Source organism: Podarcis cretensis, assembly GCF_951804945.1.
Source record: "Podarcis cretensis genome assembly, chromosome: 11".
Taxonomy (NCBI): Eukaryota; Metazoa; Chordata; class Lepidosauria; order Squamata; family Lacertidae; genus Podarcis; species Podarcis cretensis.
Genome location: NC_137180.1, coordinates 16676274 through 16695303, shown reverse-complemented (window position 1 = coordinate 16695303; position 19030 = coordinate 16676274). Strand labels below are relative to the sequence as shown.

The 19030-nt window shown below is 45.3% G+C and overlaps 1 protein-coding gene and 1 long non-coding RNA gene across 4 annotated transcripts in view; one reads left to right on the top strand and one right to left on the bottom strand.

The window, feature by feature from the left end:
- Window positions 1–1592: 1592 nt before the first annotated feature.
- LOC307226958 lies at window positions 1593–3571 on the top strand. Its single transcript, XR_013843741.1, has 2 exons — window positions 1593–2232; window positions 3249–3571. It is a non-coding gene; the product is annotated as an uncharacterized lncRNA (long non-coding RNA).
- A 1731-nt stretch (window positions 3572–5302) lies between these two features.
- The window catches only part of MARCHF3 (membrane associated ring-CH-type finger 3), a 152983-nt gene continuing 139255 nt past the window's right edge, over window positions 5303–19030 (bottom strand). For all 3 annotated transcript variants that reach the window (XM_079995829.1, XM_079995831.1, XM_079995830.1), the window contains exon 5: window positions 5303–5761. In XM_079995829.1, coding sequence (XP_079851955.1) covers window positions 5603–5761 — 159 coding nt within the window. In that variant the 3' untranslated portion in view covers window positions 5303–5602. The remainder of the gene's footprint in view (window positions 5762–19030) is intronic.

Below are 19030 nucleotides of genomic sequence, written 5' to 3'. Positions count from 1 at the left end.
TATTACACAGTTATACGCTCCCCAACCATTTCATTCTTTGATCACCTTGCTATTTTGTGTTTTTTGAAGCTATGAGGTTTCTAGACTTGTTTTTCTTTGTTCATTCTGTAATGAAGTTAATCACTTATAATCTCCCCTATAATCGCCATACCTGCCCTAAATTTATATTGGACAAACAGGCCAAACCCTATGCCAAAGGATAAATCTGACACCAGGAACCACAAGACAGAGAAACCAGTAGGAGAACATTTCAATCTCCCAGGACGTTTCTATACAAATCTCAAAGTAGCTGTCATATTACAGAAGAATTTAAGAAATAGACTGGAAAGAGAAGTTGCTGAATTGCAACTTACTACCAAACTTAAAACCATGGAGAGATCTGGTCTTAATAGAGACATTGGATTCTTACCTCGTTATACATGATAAAGCTGTTTTTAGCCATCTCACCCCTTGCTTTTTTCCTGCAAGTCCAATTGCAGTTGTAACAGGTTTACCACACCTATCAGCCAATCACCCATTCCCACCACCCTTCTGAGTAATACCCCTCCCCACCCTCTTACTATATATAAGGGTCTGGTGACTTCTGTTTCAGTGTATCTGAAGAAGCGTGCATGCACATGAAAGCTCATACCAATAACAAACTTAGTTGGTCTCTAAGGTACTACTGGAAGGAATTTTTAAATTTTGTTTCGACTACGGCAGACCAACACGGCTACCTACCTGTTACTGGATTACTGTTTGTTACATCTTGGGTAATGATCCTTCACAGAATGCAACTTCATGCATAAACCAATATCTCAAATTGAGAGCTTTGTTCTGCTTTCTCCCTGGGTTCATCTCTTAACATAATATTGGTCATCCCCTTAACGTTTTATGGTCCAGGAAAGCTATTTACCAGACTGGAGTAGTGAAAAAGCTTTCTTATTGAACCTCTGTGTTCTCAGTGAAAGCACTCAGGGTATAGTCAAATGCAGCTATACTTTGAAATAAGTCTCAATGTCTTGCTCGTCAAATGTATGTATTAGAACTTCCATTAAACTAAATTTCTGATTGCACATTGATCGAAATGCCACAACAGTATCACAAACCATCCAATTTTGCATCAGAACTTTGCTACCAATGCTAAATGTTTTCTCTTGGTTAGATGGCAAGGTACCCTAGAATAACTTTTTTTGTCACTTGGTGACACAGTTGCTGCTTGGGAAGCACTTCTTTCTGCCTTCTGCTGAGCTAAGCAATAATGTAAAACCTACTTCTTAGATCAGCTTTATTCTAGGATAAAAACCACACAGAAATATTTCTCTTTGCTTTCCCTATTGAATGTACTCTTACAATTAAACTGTAAAGTGTGAAGATTTTGGTATCTACTAAGATCAGCCTTTCGGATTCTGAAAGTTAAAAATGGATTTATCACATGTCTAAAATGCTGATATCGGAATTCTCACATTGCAAGGCTGCTGTCCCTAGGGAGCCGCAGGCAGCTGCTAAGGAGTGATGGAAATCCTTTCCTTATGCTTTTGCTGCCCCATCTTGTATTTTTGCGCCTGAGTTGGGTAGATGAGGAAACAGCAAAACCTGAAAAATGCCTTGCAAATGATTCCCGCCCCCCCCCATTAAAGTATTTAATTGCATGATTCTCAGTTGTGTTAACTAAACAATAGAAAGTTGTTTCTCAAATTGTAGAACTCTGAGAGCCTTCTCTACCCAGGTACAAGTTGATGGACAGGTCAACACTCACATTTGAAGTTTATGTTCCTGTCCTAAGAAAATGGACAGGCTTTTTGAGTCTTCCCTGTATAGGTTGTGCACCGACAAACTGGAACGAGGCATTTTCCCCCTTTCTAGTTTGTTCATTGCACTATTTATGGTTCACTAGGCCAAACACACCCAGAGGACCACTTCACACATTCTCAAAGGAGATGATAAAAGATACAGCTTTGCATAAAATTTGTGCATGCTAATTCATAGGTGCCAGCCCACTCTAAGTAGAAATACACTACATTTTGCCATAGTTGAGAAGACTGGCATCAGGTAGCTTCTGTCCCTGCTCAGTCTGTTGCGCATGTGTTAAATGTTTCATGGGCATCTTCAGTTCTCTTCTCCCTTATAGTTCCTCAGCAACACTTGGACCTTTCAAAATAAAGACTGTCCTTTGAAGACTAGGATACATGGTGATCCTGAACACAACTCATCCTCTGAATATGAGAGCCTACCAGGGCTTAATGAACTTAGGTTTGTTGCTGCACATTATTTATTATTATTAGTAAAACTTCCCAATACAGGGCTGCCTTCAGATGTCTTCTAAAGGTTGTATAGTTACACCTTGACATCTGATGGCAGGGTGTTCCACAGGGCGGGTGCCACTACTGAGAAGGCCCTATGCCTGGTTCCCTGTAACTTCACTTGTCCAGGCTGAACAATGAGGTGCAGATGCTCCTTCAGGTATACAATCTAATCAGCGGGCCAATCTATGTGCTTCTCCGTCATGAAAGCCCCCCTTAGGCACCTGCCAGTGTTCTGGGAAGGGGTAAGAAACCCCTGCATAAGGCGTAAGTAGGCCTTCCAGTGCCAAAAGCCTGAGCAGGCATAAATCCTTGGCTCTGGAGTCTTAAGTCACATAGGTGCTATGATGAAGCTGCAGAGCTAATCCTTTGAATAAGCCCCGGGAGCTTTGGCACTCGTTGCTCACATACCAAGCAGGTATAGATTGGGCAGTGGGGGGCCATTTTAATTAGGGTTTTGAGTGAAGGACCTCAGGCTCTGGTGCACTGCTGAAATAAGAAATGAAATACTGAAGTTGTTCTAATATCGTAGCTTTTACTGGATTGTCATTTCGAAGAATTCTGCAGTATCTAAAGGGCACCCATGCTCTTGTTTTGAATGTATTCAAAATTATATAAGGATACATTCATCTGTTCAAAAAGTCAGGTGGTCGAACTTCTTAGTTTAATTACGTGGGTTTTGTTTTGTTTTGCCAAATAACAGTTGCTTATTCCATCTGAAATATAAGCCATATTTTTTACATATCCCCTCCCATTCGACCCCCCACAACTGCACAGGAAATTCAAGCCAAATGCAGGGCTTGCCCCCTATATATTTGCCATGACTTTGAAAAAGATAATAAATTGCACATAAGCTACATGTCACCGCCTTGCCAGTGGTAACTGTTGGTACAAGCAAGTCCATTTGATAGCTTAACTCTAAAATGGGTAAGGGGATGAATAAAACAATTCTTTTTTTCTCTTTAGGAAGGGGCAGTCGTAAGCAAAGCGTACCACCACCTAGGAATTTAAAAAAAGAATTCCAAATTGGAATTGGCCACAATTACAAAGCTTGCTGTAAACATTTGTTCACAAATAGACCTGAAGTCTCACTGGTACGAAGAAGTACAGTCTTATATACTCTCATCTAAATTTACCTGTCAAGCAGAAAATCCAGCAGAGAATTGTAGCTTTACTTGATTGTTATGCAACTCAGGCCCAGGCTTCCTAGAACATGTCTAATGAAGCAGTCCTTTATGTATGCAGAAGCTCCTCTTACAAAATAAATCTGGAGAACTAGGGCAAAACTCTGTTCTGATGCAACGTGGCTCACTCAAGATTTACACCAGTATTTACAGCACTGATATGTTTGATACGTGAGGTATGAAGCTACAACATTACTCTGGCCTTCAAGAGTAATGCCGCAGAATGTTCTGCTATGAATCCCAGAAGGAGGGGATCAATAGGAAAAACATGCAGAATCTCCTGTCTATCCCTCAAGGAAATTCCATCTGGTCAGATACAATATCAGATGTTTTAGACTACAGTTTTACCTCGGGTTACAGACACTTCAGGTTACAGACTCTGCTAACCCAGAAATAGTACCTCGGGGTAAGAACTTTGCTTCAGGATGAGAAGAGAAATAGCCCAGCGGCAGTGGGAGGCCCCGTTAGCTGAAGTGGTACCTCAGGTTAAGAACAGTTTCAGGTTAAGAACGGACCTCCAGAACGAATTAAGTTCTTAACCCGAGGTACCACTGTACAACTGTCAGACCCAGCTAACTTTGCTGGGTGATGTGGGAACTGTAGCTCAAGCTTCTTTAGGGGCCAAGGCCAGCAAAGCCTGTACTATACATTGCCTATTCTCCTCTGCAAACTCAGCATTCATGGTTAGCTATAATCCTATTCCTACTTTCCTGGAAAGAAGTCTCGCTGAACTCAACTGGACTTATTTCTGACTAAACGTGTACAAGACTATTGTTAGTAACCAGTCCATTATCTTTAAAGGTAAAGGACCCCTGACAGTTAAGTCCAGTTGCAAACGACACTGAGGCTGCAGCACTCATCTCGCTTTACAGGCCGAGGGAGCCAACATTTGTCCGCTCTGCAGACAGTTTTTCCAGGTCATGTGGCCAGCATGACTAAGCTGCCTCTGGCGCAACGGAACACCAACACCAGAGCAGCGCACGGAAATGCCCCTCCCGCCAGAGCAGTACCTATTTATCTACTTGCACTTTTTGGGGTGCTTTCAAACAGCTAGGTTGGCAGGAGCTGGGACTAAGCAACGGGAGCTCACCCTATCATGGGGATTCGAACTGCCGACCTCATCGGCAAGCCCGAGAGGCTCAGTGGTTTAGACCACAGCGCCACCCGCGTCCTGTCCATTATCCTTAGCATGGCCAAAATAAGTTTTCTTCCTTGTTTTTCTCTGCTCTTAAGATGATAATTTTAAAATAACCAATCAAAATATTTTAACCTTGCATGGAGCACATGAGTGGAGCAGACCACCCAACATTTGGCAGATTATGCTAATTGCTACCTAATTTGCAGGTTTTAAGCATTTTAAAGCAGGGGAGGGCAGATGCTGGACTCCCAGCTTTCATCAGCTGCAGCTAACATGGTCAATGGTCAGAGATGGTGGGAGTTATAGCCCCATACTTGAGCAGCAGCTACCTTCTTCCCCATTAGTGGGGGAAAGGCACACAGGAGCAGAATTTCATCTGCCATTGATTGGGAAGCTCTTGTTCCCATGGCGTGCATGTATGTATGCTAACCAAATAAAGGGTGATCAGTAAATAGACTTTCTTTTGCACATTTGGCAAGTCTTTGTGAGGCTTGAGCGGAATATCTTAAGTCTCTTATGAGACCAATGTGCTGTGTGTGTCAAACCAATACTTCTCTCTCTTTTCAAATGGCATTTCACTTATTAAAGTTCAATTGCAGCACAACATCCTCCCATTCTTCTCGTTTAATGTGGGTGGGAGAGGAGGAATGTGGCAGGAAACCTGTCAAACCACTTAAAGAAATACCGCCACAGACGTGTTTTGCATTGTTTGCCATCATAGTTTAATAATCTTTAAACAACAATAAAAAAGGGTTGCATCCCTAGCGATGCAGCTATCAACATGGGATTGAGGAATTTCATACAGTATCTGCTAAAGTTTAAGCAGGTTTGGCAGCTCAGCAAATATCATATGGTTGCAGCATCCATGATTTCAATTCCAACAGTCGTGTTCTCTCCTCAGCGTAAAGAGTCTTGTCTTTTCATAATAACCACTATCAGGTTTGGATGGAATTAGACCCCCACATGTAGTTCATGGCCCCAGCTCATGATTATCACAATTAAACGATTGTCTCTTTTGAGTTCCTTTTGACTGAATGCAGGCCCAGCAATGACTGCTGGTTTGAAGGGATGCTGACAGACTTTGGGATGAGGAGGATAACTCTTTGATTGGTCCGACGCCATTCATTATATAATCTACAGTGGTACCTAAAGGATACCTGCAGGAAGAACAAGGGGAAAGGGCATATTTGAGATGAGAAGAGCGAAACACGGAGAGCAAAAAAAGAAGAAGTGCATTTCATATAGTGCATCTTCACTCAGCTATAGCATTTCAAGGTCCAGCATTAATCTGAATTTATGATACGGTTTATCTCTATAGATCACGGCATAAGTATAAGATCAACTCTAATATGATAGACCCTCCATGATGAGCTTTGGCGATCCTGGAATAAGCCAGATTCTAACCCCCTTCTGAAAGGCATTTGGGCATATCCTGAGTTGACCCATAAATGACCAGAAGACAAAGACGTGCAAATTTAGTTTTCAAGTACAGTCGTACTTTGGAAGTTGAACAGAATCCATTCCGGAAATCTGTTTGACTTCCAAAATGCTCAGAAACCAAAGGGTGGTTTCTGATTGGCTGCAGGGAAGCTCCTGGAGCCAATCAGAAGCTTCTTGGGAGTTCGGCTTCCAAAAATAGTTCACAAACCAGAACACTCACTTCCGGGTTTGTGGCGTTCAGGAGCCAAAACATTAGAGAACTGAGCTGTTTGAAAACCAAGGTACGACTGTACCTGATACTCAACTCCTCAGTGAGATCTATCCCTACAATGGTAAGGTGATGTAAAGGCAGATCACCGACAAGAGATGGGCAGGTGCAGATACCATCAAAGTCTTTTAATCTTTTGTTAAGCAATCAGGAACAGGATGGCCAAAGATGGGCAAGGTGAGAACTAGGCAGGAAAGTCTGGAAGGGATTGGGCAAATTGTCGGACACATTCTGCAGCCTCTCCCCTCTCCACTGGCATACCTTGGCAAAAAGGTATACAAAAAAGTATATACAGGTAAAGGTGAAAAGGTAAAGGACCCCTGGATGGTAAAGTCCACTCAAAGGCAACTATGGGGTTGCGGTGCTCATCTCACTTTCAGGCTGAAGGAGCCGACATTTGTCCACAGACAGCTTTCCAGGTCATGTGGCCAGCATGACCAAACCGCTTCTGGTGCAACAGAACACTGTGACAGAAACCAGAGCACACGGAAACACTGTTTACCTTCCCACCACAGCAGTACCTATTTATTTACTTGCACTGGCGTGCTTTCGAACAGCTAGGTTGGCAGGAGCTAGGACAGAGCAATGGGAGCTCACTCCATTGCGGGGATTTGAACCGCCAACCTTCTGATTAACAAGCCCAAGAGGCTCAGTGGTTTAGACCACAGCACCACGAGGTTAGTTGGGTAGCTGCAACAGGACAGCGCTTACCCAAGTGTTCCCCAGGACTCAGCATATTTCTGCTTCACTTAAAGAGTAGGTATACTTTCCTTCCCCCCCTTCACTTCAAGTTTATGCCCACGTTTTTGTAAGCCTTTCAGAACAGTTAGGGAATCTTCTACTCTTTAATCAAGGTGTGTATAACTTGCTACCTGCTTAGAATGTAACTTGCTACCTGCTTAGAATAACTTGCTACCTGCTTAGAATGTAAGTTTGCTGTCTAAAGCAGCATCTTTATAGATTCTGTCACTTCCATTTCATCTAATAAACCAAATGTTCTTTATTTCTTTATGAGAGCATCCTGTGGGCATAACGTTAACACACATCCATAACAAGCGTACGCCATAACTCTAGTTAAAGATCCCAAACCTCTCAGCAGTTGTGTATATGAACATACATGTGAGTCCAGGTGCGCACTCATAACAGGACCAGACCTATTAAATGTTACAGAATAAGGTTGCGGTCCAGCCATCAAGAAGCAGTTCTGAGGCTCTTGCAAGATTATAAAGAGCCACCCAGCTGTGCAATGTATAAGCTCACAGTAGGGAGGTATGATTATTTCATTAACTTATTTCCTGCCCCTCCTCTTCCCAAAGGAGCCCAGGGCCACAAACACATCAATACTGAAAACACTGTTAATAGCATTCTAAAAAACAGTTACCGTATTTTTTGCTCTATAAGACTCACCTTTTCCCTTCTAAAAAGTAAGGGAAAATGTGTGTGCGTCTTATGGAGCGAATGCAGGCTGCGCAGCTATCACAGAAGCCAGAACAGCAAGAGGGATTGCTGCTTTCACTACGCAGCAATCCCTCTTGCTGTTCTGGCTTCTGAGATTCAGAATTTTCCCCCCCTTGTTTTCCTCCTCCAAAAACTTGTGGTCTGGTGCGTCTTATAGAGCGAAAAATACGGTAAATACATTTTCTCAACCAGTGACTTCAGTGGTGCCAGGAACATGGGCGAGATTTACTCAGCAAGTCCCATGAGTTGAAGCCCTGAGCAAAGACTTCTGCTTGCACAACAGGGCTTCCCTCCCTGTATCCCCCCCTCCAAATGCCTTGGGGGTGTTGGGGGAAGAGAGAGGAGTTTTTTGCATCTGGCAAGCTAAAATGCTTGCACTGATGGGATGATTGTCTCAGAGTGACAACGAATTTCACCCAGTACCTTTCAGCCATCAAATGCCTAGATGTCAGTAAGGGAGACAGATGCACTTCACTAAGGTGGGCCTCCACAAATGGGGACCTACCACCCAATAGGCTCTGCCATGGGTCAATGCCTATTGGGCAGTCCTCAGTGATGGCACCACCAATCAAAGGTTGGTTCTATGCTCTATGTGAGGGATGGGAGATTTGGCTTTCCAGGTGATATTGGGCTCTAGCTCTCATCAGCTGCAACCAGCATGGCCAATAGTCAGGGATGATGAGATTTGCAGTCCTACAATATTCCCCACTCCTGCTCTAAGTCTGTTCCAATCCCAGGTCAGCCAAAATTCTGGCAGGATGTATAGCCAACTTAGCTCAACTTGTTCTTGTTCCATGTCCATGTTTTTTAAACTATTTAATTTAACAACAACAACAAAAACAAATTTATACCCCAGCCACTCTGAGCAGCTCAAAACAGAATATTATTATTATTATTATTAATAAAGAGATAAAACATCAAACATTAAAAACTTCCCTAAACAGGGCTGCCTTCAGATGTCTTCTGAAAGTCAGTTGTTTATTTCTTTGACATCTGATGGGAGGGTGTTCCACAGGGTGGGTGCCACTATTGAGAAGGCCCTCTGCCTGGTTCCTTGTAACCTCACTTCTTGCAGTGAGGGAACCGCCAGAAGGCCCTCGGAGCTGGACCTCAGCGTCCAGGCAGAATGATGGGAGTGGAGACGCTCCTTCAGGTATACTGAGCTGGGGCCATTTAGGGCTTTAAATGTCAGCACCAACACTTTGAATTGTGCTCGGAAATGTACTGGGAGCCAATGTAGGTCTTTCAGGACTGGTCTAATATGGTCTCAGTGGCCACTCCCAGTCACCAGTCTAGCTGCCATATTCTGGATTAATGGTTGTTTCTGGGTCAACTTCAAAGGTAGCTCCATGTAGAGCACATTGCAGTAGGACTTAGTATATTAGCTTTCTACTCCCAGTTCCACCTAACACAACCAATAAATGTGTATTAAAAAACGGAAGTACATTCAATCCATATTGTGGATTGCCACTAGACAAAAAAAAAAACCCTCTGATGAGAAACAAATTTTAATTTGCTAGCAGCATCAAAATTGCTGATTATTAGATGCCAAGGGGGGGGGGGGGGAGCTATATCCCTTGATATGATGGAAGGCTTCTAAATAACAGGGGGACCCTCCAGAAGTAGAAAACTTTCCACTTCGTAAGAATGATGGTCAACTGTTAAAATGGAGACTGACAGGCTGGAGTGGGGAGATTTTGCCAGATGTGTGGGGAAGGAATCTGAGAGAAATGAATGCTTGAATATGGCTAAGTGGTGTCACTTGTGCCCACTGCTGCCAGTGGTCAGTGGTCACCACTGTCATTGGTCACCACTGTCATGAAACCCCCAGGTGGTGCGCCAATAGGCAATGCAGCACTCGGTTGAAAATGATTCCCCATTTTAAGCCACAAAATAAAAATAAAAATTAAAGTGATTAGGGTTGGGTTAAAAAAAATACTCAGTGCTTGCAGCTGCCTACTTCACAGTGGCCATTTGGCTTCCGTGTTCACCATCATACTGATATCCTTTTGTAGGGTGGTGAACAACCACCTGGGTACAATTTAGGATGTAAAATTTTGGCTGGAAAAACCTAGTGGCGCCTCTTGAAAAAGCAGGATTTTCTCTTAAGATCACCATGCAAGCTCAAGCAAGGCTTCTCCAGGAATAGCTGCTTTGTTGAGCCAGGCTCCAAGTGGCTGCTCGTTTGTTTAAGACATTTTCACAGGATATCCTAGTTAAGCCTGACAGCTTGTTTACAACGGGTTCTTGCCTTCAGGCAATCTCCAAGTGATGTCAGCTACTGAAATTTCAGCAGCGGCCAGGACAGCTCAGCCTCGCGTTTCGCCAGCAAGCTCTCTGGGCAGCAGCTGCAACTTGCTCAAGTGTTAGAGAAATAGTTCACAAACCCAAAACGTGAAGCCTAACCATTTCTAAATTCCCCTTTGAGTTTACTGAAACACTGTGCAGTATCTTTGGTGAACTATCAGCCATTCTAGGGAGATGTAATTCTGTGCAATCTTGCTGAGGCGAGGCTCAATGAGCCAAGGAAGGATTTGCCCCTTCAATGCTTAAAAAAAACACACACCCCAGAATCTTGGATTCAAAAGCTTTCCTGTGCAGAACAGAGACAAGGTTTGTGTGTTGATCATGGAAACAATGATGAGATTCATTCAAATGGATAAACAGCAGTCTCTGTGGGAGACAGGATCTTATTTAAGGATGACGGAAAAGAGCTTCTCTGCAAATGTATGGGTCTCGGTTCTCAAAATAGTTACCGTATTTTTCGCACCATAGGACGCACTTTTTTCCCTCCAAAATGAAGGGGAAATGTATGTGCGTCCTGATGTAGGAAAGTTTTGTTTCTGCACAACAGAAAACATTGCATTCTGACTCGTTCTTGGTCTGACCTGTTCTTAGTGCTTGGCTGACCACATCTATGGAACAAGTTTTGCTATATTAATCACTAGTAATAGTTTAACAAGGAGGTTTTCACGCCTGCCCAATTCTGTGTTCCCTTTCCCAGCCTTTGGTCTATTGATGATTAATGCCTATATGCAACCCTTGTATTGTATTTGTGTTGACCAATCAGCAACAAGCACATATGTGGCAATGCTGTAATATTCAATAAAAGAGACTTCTCGAGACATGCTCGAGAGACGCTCCACATGACACCCACTACTCGTCTGTCGTGATTTTCATTCCTACATCTGGTGACCCCCGACGTGCCAGATCCCTTACGCAGCCAAGCCCCTGTACTTCACTCGACTGGAAAAGTCTCAGCGCGCTACTTCGTGAGTATGGGGGGGGGGGGAACTGACAAAAATCCAAAAATTGCATGCTAGAGAATTGCTTTCTCTAGTTAGACAGCGGGTTGTGGGTGTTCATGTTTCCTTAAAAGAAATTGAACAATTGCTTTGTGAGATTGCTTGCCAATGCCCCTCCTACCCCGAAAGTGGGTCTCTGGAGGTGGGGACTTGGCAAAAGATCGGAAAGACCCTCTTTGCAGAACCAGGGGCTCCGATTCATTGTCTGCTCACCTGGCAGAAATGTGCAGATGCCGTTGCTAAAATAGGACCCCAGGCGTCTCCTTCGGCCCCTGCCCTTCTAGCTGTAGCAGACAATCCCCCCCTCCTTATCCGAAGCTTTTGCTTCCATCGCAGCCTTGCCAACCCCTCCCTATGCCTCAGCCCACAAACCCATCCACCCCTCCCATCCCTCCCTTGCCTGCTTTGCCTGCTTTGCCTGCCACAGCCCCTGCGTGCTCTCCTACAGGAGCTGTGCGCACTGCGCTTTCTTTAGCTAGGCAAAAAGGGCTCCTATCCTTAGAGGAGGAGTCTGCATGGGCTGGTGAAATGCCATCTGCTTTCCCTATCACCTATGCAAATGCAGGAACTGCTCAACCACAGGTGTTTTATGAGACACTTCCTTATTCTGTTTTGAGAGAACTGAGGAGGGCCATTAGTGATTCTGGCTTAAAATCCTCTTATGTGATAGGGATGCTGGAGGGGATAGCCACTGGTTACACAATGTTACCCCAAGATTGGAAAGACTTGATGCGCATGCTGCTCTCACCAGCCCAGTATGTGGTTTTTGACAGTGAATTTAGGCTTAGTGCTTCAGCCCTGTCTGATCCGCAGCATACAGCTAATGAACTTTATGGTGCTGGTCCGTTTGATAATATAACAGCCCAGGCGGCGTTGACACCTGTACATTTTAGCCGCACCGCGATTTGTGTACAGCGCGCCTTTCGGAAAGTCCCTGTCTCAGGCCAACCGCTGAGCTCTTTTGTTAATATTAAACAACAACATTCAGAGCCCTACCATCAATTTATAGATAGATTGAAAAAAGCAGTTACTAGATTGAAAAAAGCAGGTGCGAATGCAGGCTTTCGCTGAAGCTGGAGAGCGAGAGGGGTCGGTGCGCACCGACCCCTCTCGCTCTCCAGGCGTCAGGAGAGCCCCACCGCCAGCCCCACAAGCTCGGGGGACAGCGGGAGAGGCGCAGCGCGCCCTCCCGCTGTCTCCCGACATGGTTTGGAGGCTGGCGGAGGGCTTCCTCCTCCCCCAGCCCCGCAAGCTCCCAGAGCGATGCCAAAGCTGCGTGCAGCTTCGGCATGGCTCTGGGTCCCGTTCTGGGGGAGGGGGAAGCTCGGGCTTCCCCTGCCCCAGCCCCGCGTCTCCAGCCGGGAGAGGGTCGCGGGGGGGGGGCTGCTTTAGCCCCGCGCGCGCTCTCCCGGCTGGAGAGGTGACGCGCGCCTATGGCAGGAGCCTCCATAGGCGCGCGTCACCTCTCCAGCCGGGAGAGCATGCATGGGGCTAAAGCAGCCCCCCGCGACCCTCTCCCGGCTGGAGAGGTGACGCGCGCCTATGGCCGCTGCTCCCTGACCTTCTCTTTGGGGCTGGTGGTGGGCTTCCCCCGCCAGCCCCAAAGAGCAGGTCGAAAGGAACCTGAAGCCTGGAGAGCGAGAGGGGTCGGTGCGCACCGACCCCTCTCGCTCTCCAGGCTTCCAAGGTAGCCGCCTGAACGCACCTTAAACGGCACCTTGTTTTAGAGCGGGAAAACAAAAGGGGGAAAATTCTCCCACTCTCTGCGCAGCGCTTCCTGCCGCTTCGCTGAAGGGGCGCTGGGCAGAGAGCAGAAGAATTTTTTCCCCTTGTTCTCCCCCCTCTAAAACAAGGTGCGTCCTATTGTCCGGTGCGTCCTATGGTGCGAAAAATACGGTACTTCCACTAAACTCTTAAGTTCAATGGGCTGCAGTAGTGCATTGATCGCCCAGACGGCAGCTTTTGATATATGCATACCCTCCATCATACCCTCCAACATTTATCCGATGAAAATACAGTGGTACCTCTGGATACGAACTTAATTTGTTCCGGGTGTCCATTCTTACCCCAAAACATTCACATCCAGAGGTGCACTGTTCTGTGCAGGAGCTGCCAGTGGAAACCTTTCCTTTATTTCCGGGTTTGCCGCATGCATAGCCTGAAGCATTCACAAAGGGGGTGGTTCGTATCCAGAGGTACCACTGTAGGGACAACTTATTCCGTAACAATGATGGTGATAATTTTATTATTTAAACCCTGCCCATCTGATTGGGTTGCCCCAGCCACTCTGGGTGGCTTCCAACAGGCAACCCTCTTTAAGGAAGTTTTTCATAGAATCATAGAATCATAGAATCGTAGAGTTGGAAGAGACCACAGGGGCCATCGAGTCCAACCCCCTATTTGATGTTTTATCGTATTTTTAATATTCTGTTGGGAGCTGCCCAGGGTGGCTGGGGAAACCCAGCCAGATGGGCAGGGTATAAATAAAAAATTGCTACTATTATTACTACTACTACTGGTTGTCTAGTTACTTATCTCCTAGGCTCGGGGGTCGCATGACTCCACACCCTCCAACATTTCTCCGATGAAAAAGTGGGACATTCCGGGATCAAATCAGAAACCAGGGTGGCTTCTAAAAATCTGGGTCTATCCCTGGAAAAAAGGGACCCTTGGAAGGTCTGTGTCAGGGACAATGTAACTTAAAAAAAGACATTTTAATGGCACGGTACCCAAATACCATAAATAACCACACCTGTAGTATAGCTATTAACAACTATTTGTTTTCTCTACCATAACCTCCAACATTTCTCCGATGAAAATAGGGACGTCCTAAGAAAAAGCAGGACATTCCAGGATCAAACTGGAAACCGTGATGGCTTCTCTAAATTAGGGACGTCCCTGGAAAATAGGGACACTTGGAGGGTCTGCTATGGTAACCATTCCTCTAGGCATTGCCATTACAAAACTCAGAACTGTCCTGTGCAAGTCATTTGGCCTCAACCTATCTGTGGGTATCTCAAAGCCAAAATTAAATGGGTGCCACTGGGCGCCAAAGTTTAATCAAGCACCCATGGATTCACCTATCCTCTTGTGATCCAACTGGCACACGGAATGCTTCTCTTTGGCCAGTACTCAGTTGTGGCAGCCAAAAGCACTGCAAGGCAGCACATGGACTGCAACTATTAGAAACAGAAAAGCCAGCACATTTTGGAAGCTAGCAGACTGAGGTCACTACCAAACTTAAAGCTTGGCTAGCTACTTTCTGTGATTATTTGGCCGTGTGTGCGATTAGGCAGCGTGAATTATCGGAGCTGCACTCATGTATTTCCTGCCGAAGAGTTTTTAATGGGCTAAAAATAAGCACCATACAACATTTGAAACCAAAGTGCTCAGGGAATATTACAGTCGAATGTTATGAGTGTTTGTCCGAGCAAAGGAACAATTAGATTCGCCTATAATGATCACTGTGTAGTTTGGGGTCACCTGCTGGGCCATTGTGTGTGAATCTAAGAACAATGATCTAGTGTCAATACTTTTAAGCAACAGGACCTAATGAAGCACACTGAAATATCAAAACTCGGCATGCAGCCGGACAGAAATTGAGATAGGGCTTGAAAACATCTATATAGCATCCCAGGAGGTTAGTTGTACCGAGCCTTGCCGGTGAGATCAGTCGGTGAGATCGTGGGGCTGATAACGTCAAAATCATAGGTTTGAGCCCTGTATGGGCATATATTCCTGCATGGCAGGGGGCTGGACTCAAATATCAGGGGTCAGCAAACTTTTTCAGCAGGGGGCCAGTCCACAGTCCCTCAGACCTTGTGGCAGGCCAGACTATATTTTTTTTGGGGGGAAATGAACGAATTCCTATGCCCCACAAATAACCCCGAGATGCATTTTAAATAAAAGCACACATTCTACTCATGTAAGAACACCAGGCAGGCCCCACAAATAACCCAGAGATGCATTTTAAATAAAAGTACACATTCTACTCATGTAAAAAACACGCTGATTCCCGGACCGTCCGTGGGCTGGATTTAGAAGGCGATTGGGCCGGATCCGGCCTCCGGGCCTTAGTTTGCCTACCCATGGACTAGAGGATCCATGGGATCCCTTTCAACTATGATTCTATGACTTTGGGGCAACTATGTTGACCCATTAGGGGTTCAGCTGGCAAGCAGATCAGAATTGCCTCCCATCTCAATAGTGAAGACCCCTATAACAGATCAAGGCAAGTCATTCCATACTGTGTTCAACAGTGCCTTACAGAAAAAGACACATACAGTTGTACTTTGGATCTTGAACGCCTTGTGACTTGAATGTTTTGGCTCCCGAACGCCGTAAACCCAGAAGTGAGTGTTCCGGTTTGGGAACGTTTTTTGGAAGCCGAACGTCCAATGCGGCTTCTGATTGAGTGCAGGAAGCTCCTGCAGCCAATCGGAAGCCGTGCCTTGTTTGTCAAATGTTCTCGGAAGTTGAACCAACTCCCGGAACGGATTCTGTTCGGCAACCAAGGTATGACTGTACTTGAATGCGAGGGCTGGTTTGCCTGTAGGGCGGCCTCTAGACTAGACAGAGAGTCAGGCGAGAGTAAGGCTCAGGCTTGTATCATCTTCCATTATGTACAGAACCTTAATGTGAACCACAGCCTTTACGCTTGGGCCTAACAACATCTGTGCCCCACTTTTCATGGATGAATCATGCCGGCTGCCCCTCTATGCACTAAAACTTCCATGTGCAGTGGAACGCAGGAAGTTGTCATACATGGAGTCGGGTCCATCTAGCTCATAATGGTCTGCACACTAGTAATGGTTCTCCAGGATTTCAGCCAAAGGAAAGTCCCAGCCCCAGTGGTGTGGTGTGGGGAAGGGAGCCACAGGGGTGGTTGCCCTGGGCACAAAATTTCAATACGTGGCGCCGCCTCAATACAGCTACATGCTTCCGTCTCTGGGCTCCACCGAAAACAACTTCTCAATGAGAACCAGGAATGACCTCTCCAGACAACACGACTCTTCTTTTCTTAACCCCGCACCTGTGATCTCCTGGGTGATGTGGACACCTTAGGCAGTTGCGTGTGCATGTGTACTCAATCCATTTCCTTCCTACTCTGCTTCTGTGCAGCCCCGGGCACTGGTAACCCCTGCTACGCCACTGCCCAGCCCTACCAGGAAATGTTAGGCATTGAATCTGGGCCTTTTCTGCATGCAAGGAAGATGCTGTACTACTGAGCTATGCAGCCATTCAGTGGGGGAAGTGTGTGAGTTTGCAGCTTCCTCCAGCACATAGCCCACATGCTCGGGCCACGTGTCGCATAGTTTCCTATGGAACTTGTTCCCATTATATATGTTTAGCACTACAGTGTACAAGTCCTCTGTATACCCACTGCGTCCTCTTATTATATTGCCAGCTTTGTGTTCCAACAGTTATGTATGTTCCCTATTAAATTGATCCCCTGCTGATACACAACGAAAATTTGAAATCTCTTCCTCGCCTGAGCTGGAGAGCACATTGCCTCATTAATAAAGCCCCCTCCTGTTGGACTTAATAGAATAGGAATGGAATCTGATCTCCCACTTGGCTGCAAAGACAAGCTATAGGTTACCATGCAATTGATAATTTATTAGAAGTACACTGATCTATCTAGTATTCGTATCAGGCTTATGACCACGATATATAAAAATGTGAAACAATGCAAAAAATATGTGCAGCTTATAGATATTTTGTTCCTGGCTGAAAAATACTTAAAAAATAATAATCTCATGAGTTATTTTAAGATGCAAATTATTCTGAGGAGTTGCACTGATAAATAGTTGTTAGCATCCGCAGTTAAAATGCATATTCACCTGAGCAGCGATTAAGCATATTCAGGGTGCATGTTAAATACTGTGTTTCAGGAAAGAACTCCTCCTACATCACTCCAAGTCACTAGCAGCAATTTGGGAGACATAATAAAAAATAGGAAGCTTTCAGGGCCCAGAGAAAGAGCGGCCTGCACCCTATAGTTAAAATGTCAACTTAAGATGACATTTACAGTCCATGGAGTGCAGCAAAGAAGCAGAGGAATATTACTGGAAAATAGAAACCATCAGTGATAAAAGTGTTAATATGCTCTGTATGCTCTTAATGTGCACAGAGTAATAGTTTCACAGCCCTTTTCTTTGAACAGCTATTTTCTGGAGAGAAGAGAATCCGTTATGAAAGGCTGACCACCATGTAAATGCTTATTAAAGAAATACAATATACTAGAGAAATATGAAAAAGATCTGTATTAAAAAGGGGTATTACTTTCCCTCCTTTGTTACTTGCCTGTTTTTTCAGTGTCTATATGTGTTGTGTTGTGTTGTGTGTGTGTGTAGTCGTACCTTGGAAGTTGAACAGCTTAGTTCCCAAACATTTTGGCTCCTGAACATTAAAAACAAAGAAGTGAGTGCTCCGGTTTGTGAACTATTTTTGGAACCTGAACGTCTGACAGGGCTTCTGTGGCTTCCGATTGGCTGCAGGAGCTTGGCTGTAGGGTTGGCTCTGCTATTAGCGGGGGCGCCATCTATGGGGTCCAGAGGGCCGAGGATCCCCCAATTGTTTGTGTGTGTGTGTGTGTGTGTGTGTGTGTGTAGAATGGTACCTTGGGTTAAATACTTAATTCGTTCCGAAGGTCCGTACTTAACCTGAAACTGTTCTTAACCTGAAGCACCACTTTAGCTAATGGGGCCTCCTGCTGCTGCTGCGCCACCAGAACACGATTTCTGTTCTCATCCTGAAGCAAAGTTCTTAACCTGAAGCACTATTTCTGGGTTAGTGGAGTCTGTAGCCTGAAGCATATGTAACCTGAAGCGTATGTAACCCGAGGTACCAGTGTGTATGTGTGTATATATAATTTAGTTTTACAAATTAAAATTTACATTTAAAAATCATGAATTATGAAAAACTAAACAACGATTTAACAAAATCCCTGGATTCCCCGCGCACCCCTCCATGGGTTCCGTCGCCAGTCCTTTTCCGCTGCATATTTTAAGTCACTCCATCCAGTTTTTAAATATCCCATATGTCCCTAGTTCTTGTTACGTTACAAGTGTTATTCAAATCCTGCTAAAGAGCTCAGCTGTGTACAGTGGTCTCCAAGGTAAGTTATAAATTCCCCCCATTCTTTATTGAAATTCTGTTCTTCCTGGTTTCTGATTTTCCCAGTCATTTCCGCCATCTCCGCATAGTCCATCAGTTTGGTCTGCCATCCCTCTCTGGTGGGAACTTTTTCTTCCTGAGGACCCTCCAAATTATAAGCAGAGAGATGGGCCCCCTCAATATTCCTTGGCCTACAACAGGGCCCCACCAGTGGCCGGCCCTGACAGACCTCCTTCTGCCACATCATGTCAATTATGTGCACTGGGCCCCCCCAAAGTTGGGCGGAACCCATCCCCTGTGGGTATGAGGCAAAGTGATGCAGGTGCAGATATTGGGGGACAGAGCCTTCTATGCCATGGGGCTCATCCTAGCCCCTCTAAGCTAGCCTACTGCCCTCAAGCAAGGAGGTTGTGGGGTGCTGTCACAGCAGCCATGGTGAAGCAAGATTCAGTTGCCAGCCTCTATACATGGCAATGGTGAGAGAAGTGGTGCCATCACGCCATCATCTCAGGCAGGCCAGCCCTGGCAGACGGCACTGTTTTATTTTAAGAGATTCTGCGTCTCCACAAAAACCTTTCATATTTTGTCTGGGATCCTTAATCCACCCCATTCAGAGTCCCCGAGGTGAATGGCAGCTCTTAGCACCACTTGATATGAAGCAATTACAGAAATGGTGATTGCAGGATTTTCCATCCCTCTTAAGAGTCTGCTATTTTAGGGCATCGCAAGTACGATCTGCATTAAAATGTTGCAGCGAAGAGTGTTCTTGTTCATTGTTCCAGGCAGTCAGACCACACCCTCCTCCAGGACAATCCATTCCACTTCTCCCTCCATTT